Here is a 13,940-nt window from a genome sequence, read left to right as displayed (position 1 = left end):
AAGTGAAGTAATCGAAGTTGAAGCTTCATATACACCGTATCATTACGCACGACATCCAAACGTAAATCGTTGTCCGAACGTTGCTCGTTAATATTTTTTCTAAATTTCATAAAGCATACATTTGTCAATAAACAAGCGTCTATGTGGAAAAAGTTCTCGTCGACCTTGCGGTGGTGCTGCTGGTGGCACTGTCCCAATCCCGGTTAAAGCCGCATTGCGATTGGGCAAGTTATTGGGCAAGCTAAAACCTACGTAAGGAAAGTAAGTTGCTAGAAAAGTCAGCGATAAACAGAAATATCACTGAGTTGTGATATTTTTGCATAAACATGATTGCGAACAACTTCGTTACTTTATTTAATTGGTTTAAACAAAAGAGTATTTCTTTTGTTTTACAAATACTTAATTCTCTGTACGAATAAATTATAATTAGTCATATATTTTCTTCGTCCTTGGTATAAAATTGTAGAAATCATTAAATTCTCGTCTATGTTTTACTCAAACACAAGTCGTCTGTTTCGATAATCCTTGAGCGATGTGTGTCATTATTAATTTGGACAATTTTTTATTGTAATACTGTTACAACTGCCTTAATACTTCGATGTAATCGGTTTACTTGTAATAAATCTTCTTGCTTCACTATAATAATATAAATCTTCGTTACAAATCGACAGCATATAATTTTTGCGAAAACTGTAAGTACGTTTATAAAGCGATAGAATCTTTTATTTTTTATGCTTTTTCTGCAGCATCATCTTAGTTACTATGAATTATTTATACAAGATTATCATTCTTGATATTATTTTTTAATCACACGCAAAAATGAAAATGATACCCTTATCAACTTTAGATTTTAGTTAGAAACTTATGAAAGTGTTTGAAAGTCTCCTTGAATAAAAAGTAATATAGTGATTTAGAATCTTAAAACTTTCGTGCTTTCAAAATAAAAGTAAAAAATTGCATGCACGATTTATGATATACTTTTGAGTAACGGTACATTTAAATTTTTAATACACCACTTTTATCATTTAAATCATGAACTTTATTTAAAATATCAAGTCTTTAACTCATCAAGGTATTTAGACAAAAATCAATTAAAATATATATCAATAGATTGCATACAATGACTTAGTAAAAACCGGCCAAATGCGAGTAGGACTCGCAGCACGAAGAGTTCCGTACTATTATCTATAAAAACGGCCAAAAAAAGTCATGTCTGTTGTATGGGAGCCCCCTTAAATATTTAGAATTTGTTGTTACAGCGGCAACAGAAATACATCACCTGTGTAAATTTCAAGTGTCCAACTATCACGGTTTATGAGATACAACCTGTTGACAGACTAATACGCGGACGGACGGAAGGCAAAGGTAGTGTTATTAATAGGGTCCGTTTTACCCTTTGGGTACGGAACCGTAAAAACGATATCAAGTAAGAAACAAGTCTGTGATATTACCAGTGGTCTCATAATTTTGGAAAACGTTTTTGTAAATAATGGAATATAATTCGTAAATAGCACAACTTTAACAATAGAAAAATTGAATGAAAATTGCTTTAACGATGTAGCGAAACGTAACGTCGTGTATCGAATTACACATTGGAGTTAAAAATATTACACAATTGTAAAGATGCTTTGTAAATACAAAACTCTCCATCGCTTTGAATCGCTGTCTTCGAAATTTAAAAACAAAATAATACTTTTTATTGCACTTAAAACTAACTAAGATGTATGTTATATTGACAACAGACGTACAAAAGGTTTTATTGCTGATATGGGATGTCTTCGTTGTTGTGGTAACAGATAGGAACCGATGACGCCTATGAGATATATAACTTTCTAGGACAGCACCTGGATTATAAAAGGTTACAGTTACCTCATAACATATTTTAACTTGCCAACCCATGCAGGACGCATATTATAACCAACAAATTAGTGCCCAAATGCAAGGGTACTCTTTTTTCTCACACAATTATAATCCAACGCACGAGGTGAGGCAATGAACCCACTAATTTACTTACAAATTTTTATAAAAATTCAATAACATTTATTTTGGGTATTTTGATCTAACCTTTGAATTAATGAATATATAACATAACCTCTAAATCAATGATGCCGCGATTTTATAACTTAGTTATACGACGAGTATCTGAAATGTGCGGCGCCGGAGGAATTATGTAATACAATGTCAAGATCATATACATTGCGTAACGTGTAATCAGATTTGTTTAATATCTGGTTATAATAAAATAAGATTTTTATGTGTCAATGCAAAAAAAAGTAATAAATTAAAACCCGCTTAGTTACTGCCGCCGGTTCATCTCAGGTCTTCATTTGTTTCCAAAATCAGTGTTGTTATTTTGAATAGTAATAATGAAATATTAAGCTTCTATAATTATTACAGAAATTAGTAAAAAATAATACTCTAAATGTATTAATTAATACAAAATTTCGTTCTTTTTTTTTTTTTAATTTTTATTAAAAATATTAAAAGATAAACCTACTATTAATTAGTAGTAGATTAGGCGGCTACCTCAGAAACTAAGTTTAATCGTAACTGAGGACCAATTCTAGTTATTTTATATCTAGACATTTTTCAGATCATGCGAATGGGTTTTATGTTATGTACGATAATTATTTGAATAAAGAACCATGACAGAGCCTTATAATAAATAAAATTCTCGTTTAGATCAAAGTCGCGGTAACTTTTGATCCGACAAACAAACATAGGTTTTATTGTTTCGAAGTTAATTGCCGGGATGCACGAGCCAACGTTAACTGCGGACACGTGTAATGATATTTCATGAAAATTTATATTATATTAGTCACCCGTCCGGACTTCGCACGTATAGACCAAGTGTCTGAAGATAACGAAAGCTCCCAGACCACATTTTCATGACATCTTCAACATTCATCATTATACTAGTACGTCGCCTTTTTTTTAGGAATTTCGAAACCTATGACAGGTTTTATTTTGATTTCATTTCATTGTAAACTACATGCCACTCGTCTACATTTGGCGCCAAAATGATGAAACTTTATTTAATTTTATTTATTTGTATACATTAGTTAAGTTGGAATTGAAGTCGGTCGATGACAATTTACTGTAATTTTGTTTACGTTTTTTTATTTTTTTCTTATACTCTAACCGACAAGTAACTTTTTTTCTCTCTTTAAAATTAATTATTTCTTAAATTGTAACAATTTAGTAAATTGCAATCAAGAAGTATTTTTATTTTTCTGCACATCTACGGCTGGAGTTCTTCAAAATGAGACCATAACCGATATTTTGTGTGCAGCTATCGTCCTATAATCACTGGGACAAAAATCGGCTTAAGCGATATATATATATAAGATTTCAGCCAATTTACACAAAACTTGAATGAATCAGACACCTAATTACTCTGTTCATTGGTATAAACCTTACGAAAATCCGTTGCTTAGTTTTTGATTTTACCACGTTCAAACAGTTGAAGATCAATTCTTATTTATTTCCGGCAAGAGAAAATATAAAGTCTCGGCTTTACTCCACTATAATATGCATGTATTATACATTTAAACCCTCCTCTTGAATTACTCTATTTATTGATGAAACCAAATTAAAAACAGTTTCGTAGTTTTAAAAATCTAAGCGTAGATACGGTGGGAAGCGACTTTGTTTTTTACTATGTAGAGATAGCATAGATACAGATTGGCACAACTAACTGGTAAGATATATATACAACATTCAAGAGCTAAGTGAAAATCCTGAGCATGTATAATAGAAGTTACAATAAAAAAGGACTTAAGTAAGATAAACATTAAAACATAAAATATAAAAAATATATAATTAATCTAAAAAAAAATACAAAAATATTAAATTATTTAAGTCAGTCAGTCAATCAGTTAAAACCAAGGACAAGATATTTTACTATAATAGGTAGTATATACAAAATTATAAAAATAAATATGGTACTAAATATTATAATTTTTCTAGTTAATGTCGCGTACCGCTTTCGCCATCAGTGAGATTCGAGTTTGATTTGTTCTCACAGAATAGCTCTACTGAATAAAATACTTTACGTATTGGGATTTATTATATTATTTCATTTTACATAAATAAGTAAAGTTTCCTCTCCCTTTTGAAGAAACGGGTTGTAGCTTACTTAACCACGCTGCTCCAATGTGAGTTGGTGGATGTTTGATTGTGAATTTTTTGAGCTGCGCAATATTTATAAAACTCTACCTATAGCACACAAACCGTCACTCAGACCTATAGCACACAAATCGTCCTCTCATATAAAACCCCAGAGTTGAATTAAAAGGAAGTAGCTTTTGTCCTTCCCCGCGACTCAAACTATCTCAATACCAAATTTCATATAAATCGGTTCGGTATGGGCGTGAAGAAGTAACAGACAGAGGTATTTTTTTTTGTTTAACAAGGAGGAAATGCATTTACGCTTGCCGCACGGTCGGGGGACCGGGACGGGTATGTGGGACTCAACCGGGAATTAATGCCCCGTGCCAGGGCACGCTAGTGCTTATGCCCTGTCCTACCCACTAAAACCATCCTCAGGTTTCCACCATGCCGCCGAGTGGTAAGGCCACGGTATCGCCAAGGGCATGCAACCGCGACCCCACCAGCGGCAGCCGCCGTAAGGCGGCTGAATATTCATGGAAAGTGCGCCTAGTGCGCTCCTTTCCCCTCATCCTCCACGTGGGAATGTGGCGAACTTCCTCGAGTCCGCCACTGGAGGCTGGGCGTCAACGAAGCTGACGCCCTCCGGCGGATAAAATGGTAGGCTCCGCCGCTGACCACCGGTGTAAAACACCTGGCAGGCTCGAGTAGCGAGCCCTCCCACTCCCTCCTAGCCAACGAGGCCACTCACATGGTCCGCCCTGACGCCGGTCAGGTATGTACCAGGAGCAGCCCCGCGGTATCCCTCCCGCCAGTCTTAGCCGTGGCCGACGAGCAAGCTCAAGCCGGCCCCGTTGCCCAGGGTACACCATGAGGTGACTGACATGTACCCCAGACAGTGTTACTTTTGTAATTATAATATTGGTATAGATTGCAGAATAATTTTAAACTGTCTCAACCAATCGACTGATATTTTGTACACATATTTAGTACTACTAAAATATATCAGTATACAGAATATATGTATACATAACATTGTAGCGTTGACAGGTCAAGATCGTTACCAAGACAATCTCTTCCTGACTCATGATGTACATATATATGAATGATGAGGTCGTCGATTACTAAATAATGTTAAATTATCCATAGAAATGGAATATTTTCAAATGTATTTTTCTTATTTTAGTTACATTTTTACTATTACTTATAACGAAAGTTCTAACTTCATATTTAATTGACAAATTGAACTCTTTTGCAACTGTGCTGAAATAATTAAGATAGTGCAATACGATGCTGACTTTAAATGTAGTACCATTTGCTTAAAAGTCACAAGTAACTCGCAATTGAATTGTTATTAAAAGGGATGACGGTCTTAAAAACAAACGACGACTATGCATTACCACTGAACTGATCACCTATTAGTATATCACAAAGTCACGTTTGCGACAATATCTCTGTATATTCACAATCATATAGATAATTTCAATAGGATTTACAAAACGACTAAAATCAATTAAAATAATTGAATGATACACCAATGCGAATGCTTGGAAGCTAATAAGTATTGCTTTTTGTTAGAATATCTGGTGAGTCATGGGTGGCACAGAGCCGACCGACTCCACAAGGTCAATGCGTGCTTCCTGGGATAAAAAAAAGTATACGAAAATTCCAAATAAACTTATAACTACCTATTTATACATTACATACATACATTAAAGCTATTGTTAATATTTACATATATTATTATTAATTATATACATATATAAGATTTATTGCGCAATAAAAAAATATAGATAATGAAAAACGTGGAATTAGTTTTTGTTGATTTCTGTACATGGCATATGAATTTAATTATATATACATTATATACATTTGTACTGTGTGTGTATTTGATACAAAGAAAATTTGATATTCACGTCGGTACTTGAATAGTTGTATTTTGATTTTCTATATGCTCTTAACTATGTGCTATTTAGGAATTAGGGAGAGCAGTATGTTCTTGGTTAGTTAATATAAGTTAACTAGCTACCCGCCGCAGCTCCGCATATGTAGAATCTTGATGCAACATTCTTAATTTTGGTCCAGGAGTCTTCGTATGCAAAACAATTCACTAAATTTTTATCAAATGGATGAATTATGATAGTATTGAGGACGAACATACAAACATTCATTTTTTATCAAGAAGATTAAAAAGAATGAATAAAATAAATATTCAGATATAACATTTATAAATCATGGATTTGCAAGCAAATATTTGTTACTTATATTATCTATGTATCATTTCCACCAATCAAATCACATAGTATAGATATGTACCAAATGTTAATTTGATATTTGAAATAGTAAAATTATTTATATAAAATAAATAATGTTAAAAATCAAGTAACTATTACTATATATTAAGCTAGGGCACTAATGTCGTTCTAATCTGCTTTATAGCAATACCGATGCCTGGCACGCACAGACGGACGATTGTGTCTAAGGGCGAGGTGAAATAACTATGTCATTGTCAGTGCTTGAGCGAAAATTATTATCGCGTTATAATATTTATTACTATCCGTATTGTGTATTGTTTTGCAAAGTAATGTTATGTTTCTGATTTTATTATCTCGCACTTATGATATTCGAACTAATGGTAATGTTAATCCAACTTTAAAAGAAGGCGATAGTTTCAACGAATGCGAAGCGATTTTGACTATTTTTAAAATTGATGGGTTTCTCAAGCCACCAGCTGTGGGTGTTCGGATAATCCTAGCCTTCTCTAAAGAAGAGGTGGCCATAGCCCAGGGACATCTACAAGCTATTTTATTATTATGCTACCTTATATTCAATTCTCAATCAATTTAGCATACTTGATAGGATTTCATACTAAATATATTTTATCTTTGAAAATGAAATGAGTGTAACATGAGGATGACAACCTAAATACAAAGCAGGTTTTTAATATGACAATGACTGTATAGTCTTAAAAATATTATCTAGTTAAAAAAATAAATAAACAAATGACTAATGAATGAACGAAGTCAAGTGAATGTGTTTGAACTCGAAAATAACAAAGCGAGTGAGTTCCAATAGTAGAGTCTGATCTTAACGCATAGGTTGTGCAAGGCGTTTGCCAACATTACATTCGCTGCAGCTACTAGTTACCCAACCATTGGTAATTTCCGAATGGAAAAAACTTATTATATACTATGTTAACGTAAGGGCATATAATATACATGAAGGTAAATTGCAATATATAATGTACATACCTATATATAAGTACCTTCCGTGTTTTTACACTTACGACTTTTTGGTTTCCGTGCGAATTTTAAATTTGGATTATATTTTTTTGCTTTGATTGGTCGGTGGTAAGAATATATTCAAATCTTAACCGAAGATTAAGGATTTAAATTAGAGAAAGACGTACTGAATAAAAATATAATCAGTACTCACGTGCCTAATTTGTGTTTATATTTAATATTTCGTTACAAGGTTTTATGGTTAATATTGTAGTCCAATTTGAAAAGTGAATGAACCAGTGTGATAACAGTCAAGTCTGCTGTCAAAAATATTACAATAAGTCATATATATTTAAATATGTGAAATCTGCTCTTAATCTTAAGTTTATTTTCATGGTCTGTTCCATGGTTTTGGATAATTTGGATGCTATGAACTGCCGCTTTTCTAGTCAGCATTTTAATGAGGATTTGAATTCATATATTTCACGATAGTTCGTCCGATATATTTGGGCAAAATTTTTGTTTTAAATATTTCACTGACTTTGGTTGTATCAATGTTATTGTTGTATATTTTTGATAATCGTAATAGTTACTTTATATATGACGCTGAATGTACACGATGTTATAAAGGAAATACGTTCGTTTTTTCAGTCAAATAATTTTAAAACAAATTACTTAGTTTAGTCTTTGCGTAATTATATGGCAATTATATTTGCATTTCCGTTCAGAAGGTAATTGTAAATTGTAATGGTTACGACTTACGGCACTATAACTTTTAATATATGAACATATTCAAATGCCTATAAATAATGTACAGAATAAATACAAATGCAAATTAAATACAAGTAACAATATTGTCAATTATCGGACAAAAGATTTAAAAAAAAAAAAAGAATAAATGAATGATCCGCCACGCAGTATCGTAGTAGTAACTAACTATAGCCTTTTAAGACCAATAAAAATCTCTTATGAATCACTCAGAATAAACTTTTCTAGCTTCCTAAAAGCCTAATTTAAATCAAAAAATAAGATTAAACTTGTAATCCCTACTATCCGTTTAAATACGGTACAGAGAACGTTTTTGGGTAATGGTATACGCATATATAATAAGATACCGGGAAGTATAATCAATTTATCATTTAACAAATTTAATAATATAAGTCTAAATTAATCAATAAATCTTATTATTCATTAAAATAATACTTCGTACATAAAAAAAACGCCTGATTTTAGGCTCGGGTTCCATCACAGGACTGATTGAACACTACGTGTGAATAACAGCATCGTAAATCTATTTATTTGGAAAGAGCAACTATGCGAGATTCTTGCCGTTTCTTCTCGCTGGAGGCTGCTTTCCGAAATGCTGGTAGTGTTTAAATATGACGCCTCAAAAACGCTTCATTGTGAAGTTTACTTGAATAAAATACATTTGATTTGATAAGAACTTCATAAGAAAAAAAAAAACAAAATTTATTCAGCCCTTTTTTTAAATGTAGTGTAGGTACAGGATAAGGCAAGGTGTGCAATCATCTTGTTAATTACACACCTTGGAAATGAGATCATCGTCCTTAGGTTATTTCAAATAACGAAAATATATTTTTTATTATTGCATGAAAACAATAATTGTAAAATACGACATTAAAAAAAACGCTAAGTTGCTTTCTCCGGTTTTTCTCAGCTTCGGGATGCTTATTTCCTAACCGGTGGTAGACATAGACAAAGGCGCTGTAAGAAATATTAACCATTCCTTACATCACCTATGCGCCACCAACCTTGGGAACTAAGATGTTATGTCCATTGTGCCTGTGATTACACTGGCTCACTCACCCTTCTAACCGGAACACAACAATACAGTGTACTGTTATTTGGCGGTAGAATATCTGATGAGTGGGTGGTACCTACCCAGACGGGCTTGCACAAAGCCCTACCACCAAGTAAATATTTACTTATATAATATTTAAAGTTGTCCAATATTTACTTATTATTTATTATAATAAGCAAGTGTAACACTTATAATATATTGGATAAAGATTTTTGACTATGACTTCGACTTTCACCGGAAGGAAATATTTAAACACGTTAAAACCGCATCGCAACCGCAACCGCAATACCCAGACTTTTCTCAATGTGCAATACACATTTACTTTAAAGATGCTATCCTTAAATCGTTGTTTTATACAAAAAGTTATCACTGGCTCGAAATGAAGGTATTACCCGAAGAAGCGCTCGATTTTTTATACAAATTAAAACACTTAGGTATTTTAATTAATTCTAATTAGATTTATACATCCTGCACGAAAATTAACGAATGCTGCTTGCATTTTTTTATGATTTATGTAAATAAAAATGTACGCCTGGAAGGTTAATTTTGAGAATATCTTTAAAGTTTTTTAATAAATGAATATATTATTTCTTCGAGTCGGATTTCTGGGTTAATTGAGATAAGGCAAGCAATTGTTCGGACTCTTCCTCAAATGAAATAACACTCTCAACTACATATATAGGTATCATTTAATCAATATACGTTTCCTATAATATATTTATATACCCATATATATATATATAAAATAACATTAACAATTAATGTTTTTTTAAACAGAATTTAAGTAATATATATCAATGATTCTGACCGGTTTTTAGTTGGTTTAATTTAATATATAATAAATAAAGATTTTATTTTTTAAAACGAATTAAAATCTCTTGTTTTTTGTAAAATAATATAAAGTGAGTTATTATGATAATTTTGATCTCGAATCCCGAGAATGATTTTATTGTTTTATTCTCGTGATATCCTTAAACTTAAATTTAGACGATAAGATAAAAGTTAATTGTTTCGTTTTTATTATTTTCGATCGAAGCGATGATGAGTAATGATTATGTGTGATATAGGTATAACAAAATTATAATAAAAAATAATATAAAAAAGATATAATAAAAAAAAAAAGATTTCTGGTTAAATTCTATTCTTCTATCTATACGGAAATATATTAATATACTAGTATTAATAATACAATATTTTATTAATGTTAACGATACCAAAATTTCTTACACTATACTAAAAACTATGTGCAAAATATCAGGTCAATTGAGGTTGACTGCTTAGAGGGGTTGCATAAACTTTAGATTTAACTTCTTTTTTTTTATTACAGAGACGAACGAAGGGAAACAAATCGGTCATGCATAAGATCGAATGACAATCACATATGTGTTATATGCGGTGGTGACCAGCTCGGGGGTGCAGTGCCTTGCATCTGTCAAAATTATCAGTAAGCCACTTATTATATTCACTGTAATGTAAAGCCTTTTCCAATCGAAGTCCAAAACATTGGTTAAAATATTTCCATTCTATTTCTTATATAACGAACACGTGTACACTAGTGTACTTCACTACAAACAAATCTTAATAAATATATCTCTATTTATAATACAACGCTATTCCACATAACTTGTATCCACTTTAACTTTGCTTCCAAAATTCTGATAGCGACATCTATTTCAATTTAAAAACGCCAATATTTCACGAATCCGGAATGCTATCTTCCATCCATAATCCTATTAAATATCAATCGCGTTAATTCGATGACATAGTTATTTGTTTTGTGATTGGAATAGGCTATAAATAAAAATAATTCCTGTTTCATAAAAATAAATATTCAACAAAAAGCAAATTTTGCAGCAAGAATATTGCCTTATTTTTTCCACAGGCGCATTTAGGAAAGTAATTTTCGTTGGATTCGAATTTTCTTTACTTGACAAGTTATTTTCATTACAGATCCATTAAATTCGAATCAGGTGCGTGGTTTTTGCGGCAAGTGCAACGAGCTATCAGCCTTATGCCGTGGTCTTTTAGTACAGACAGACTGGAACAAATTGGTGAGCTAATATATTTGTACATTTGTAAATATCTGTATGTAGTTACTAGATTAACAGAAGATAAAATAATTGAAAATTCAAGTACAAGATAACTTAACTGCAAATTGCTAGGAAAAAGGTGACCTCCTACGAACCAACTACGACGTTTATTATTATAAAAAATATTCTCGGCTTAATAATATCTGATACCAAATCTATTTATTTATGTCGTTGCGTTTGTAAAATAGAAATACGACTGAACGGTAACGATTACGTTTGGAATGCAATAAAGTGTCTATTTGTTAGCAGATTTGTGTCCAAGGAAAGGAGTAATCTTAAAAACAAATTTTGGAGACTTTTTAATCATTCTGCTCCAATTCGATGGATACACGTGACGATGATACATAAAAATCTGATACATACATTTTTGCAGGATGTTTTTGAACGAATTATAAATATAAATTAAACACATGTCAAATACGTAGTAGTTGAATGTTGAAAACGCCCACGATGTTCTCTATTACCTAAGATCCACATACATATACATACGTAGCTACTAAGCCATCTCGGCACAGAGAAAACAAACCGGTTATATTAGTATTGACTATTGAAATTGCAGAGGAGGAAGAATGCGAGGGTTCCAGCTCAGGAGAAACGAGAGGTGACCTACACAATGTGAGAGAATTTCTGGAGGCGATTTCATCGCGACTCGCTGGCGGTCCACTAGAGGGAACCAGAGTCTCGCCGCTTTACACCCATCCTGCTTGTGAGTATCAATAAACTATAATATATAATAATAAGCGGTATTATATTTTAAAAATAAATATTATAAATAATACAGGTTTAAGCGTTTAATACAGCATAATTCGACTTTTTGAAAATATTAGCGTTCAAATACATACTTTTTGTACTGAAATGTAAGGTGTTTTTTGCTTGCTCGTCGTTGTGAACATATTGTTCTAAATAATCTATTTTAAACAATAATGTATGTAAATATGGCCACAAAATCTTAGAGCATAACTGTTCTCAGTATTTGTAGCACTGACAAGGTAAGTTTTTACATATTGGTTTCACAACTTTATTTAATATTAACGGACCTTCCTGCGAAGTAAGGTGAAATTACAAATAAAATATACTAAAAAAAACAGTAACAAAAACAAAAATTACATAGATATGAGCATGTTCGAGAGACATCATGAAGTTCTACGCGACTCTCTCGCCGCCTTAACCAACGCGCTTCGCGACGCGCTAAAATGTAAGCTAGCATGCACTGAAAAACGAGATACAATTGCACATATTTTCTTGAGTACACGCTTCTATGTATAGTAGTTAGAGTTCTAGTATACGCATATTGGATTACTAAAGTCCAAGCGCACGCAAATTGCGTTAATAGAGCCATAGTACACCCTGATTGCATTTATAGAGGCAAGCACACGCAAATTGCAATAATAGCACGCATAATTTACATTAGATAGTCATAATATGCAGAATAAATTAATTATTATACGTAAGTATATGCTTATAATCGAATTATAATATGAAAAACGAACACTTATTATCAAATAAATTATGAATAATCAACTTATTTATGAGAAAAGACAAGGTAACTATAATTTTTATGAATTTTTTTCAATAATACTTTTAATATGAAAACTTTTTAACAAGATTTTATAATATATTTATATGCAGCATGTCTTGCACAGCACTGTACTGTAAAGTTGCACATTTTATTGAGCTAAATATTCTATAATATAAGAAATAATCAAAATATTTTAGTAATTACTACATTAAGAAATCAGTTTCGTAACAATCAGTTCTTTTTTTTTTTTATTCCTTTTTTTTTTGATAATGAAGCGCCTGAATTTTTTCGAATACCAATATCTTATGTTACCAGATTTGCTTTTTGTTATATTTAAAACAGTTTTTATTAAAACAATTCTGAATAATAACGTATTGAATCATTTAAACGTGTACTTAAAAAACGTATAATTAAAAAGTTATGTAAAAGTAACAGTGGTGTGGTGGATACACGTGGGAAGTTCTCATCCACCGCATACCTTACAATGTTTATCTTCACCACCGAGCACGAAATGAATTATAAACAAATGAAGTACAAGAAAATTCAGTTGTTCTTGCCCCGAGTTTGAATTCAGAATCTTTAGTTTAGATCCACTCATCGTGGCTCTGATCAACTTACATTACTATAATACAAATTATAGTAAAACCACAGAATATTCAATAGTAAAGATATTAAAAATATATATATTATTTGGTTACCATAATGAAATATTTCCAACGAGTATATTGACATAAGTTAGAGGTTAAAAGCCTCAACGACCTTCGCAGTAACGTTATTGTGTTTTTTTGCCATCGTTTCTCATAAGAACTTGCTTATAATGACGTCAATGCACTTACGTGATATCACTCGCGGCAAACATACCTATATTTTGTTTAAAAATATTATCTCTTATTTTTTTAAGCCGTGCGCGTAATTATTCGAACGCTTATATATTCAGGAACCTCGCCAGTCCTCCGAATCATTGTACCTGTAGTAAGCTTGTATATTGTTATTATATATTATCATATCTAGATTCTGATAACTCTTTTGGCTCGACCTGGAGTAAAAATTTATAGATTGTCCTGAGATAAGCTAGCATTCATTACCTCACTCCTTTGCCTCAGAAAGCGCGTTAATCCTTCTGCACTTGAAACAGCAACAGTGTTTGCGCACACATTGTCTTGGACATGCTATAATGT

General features: G+C 32.0%; 1 protein-coding gene across 4 annotated transcripts in view; it reads left to right on the top strand.

Annotated features, from left to right (window-relative positions):
- Window positions 1-13,940, top strand: part of LOC125067912 — an 83,842-nt gene that overhangs the window by 19,443 nt on the left and 50,459 nt on the right. For 3 of the 4 annotated variants that reach the window (XR_007119748.1, XM_047676810.1, XM_047676842.1), the window contains exons 2-5: window positions 10,481-10,597; window positions 11,104-11,204; window positions 11,803-11,949; window positions 12,355-12,438. Coding sequence is in view for 3 of the 4 variants with exons in the window: in XM_047676810.1 (XP_047532766.1) it covers window positions 10,481-10,597; window positions 11,104-11,204; window positions 11,803-11,949; window positions 12,355-12,438 (449 nt within the window). In the remaining variant the exon portion in view is untranslated. The remainder of the gene's footprint in view (window positions 1-10,480; window positions 10,598-11,103; window positions 11,205-11,802; window positions 11,950-12,354; window positions 12,439-13,940) is intronic. The other variant, XM_047676816.1, reaches the window with a different exon arrangement.

This window comes from Vanessa atalanta, chromosome 1 (assembly GCF_905147765.1).
Source record: "Vanessa atalanta chromosome 1, ilVanAtal1.2, whole genome shotgun sequence".
Taxonomy (NCBI): Eukaryota; Metazoa; Arthropoda; class Insecta; order Lepidoptera; family Nymphalidae; genus Vanessa; species Vanessa atalanta.
The sequence above is the reverse complement of the archived record's forward strand: the minus strand, read 5'-3'. Positions and strand labels throughout refer to the sequence as shown.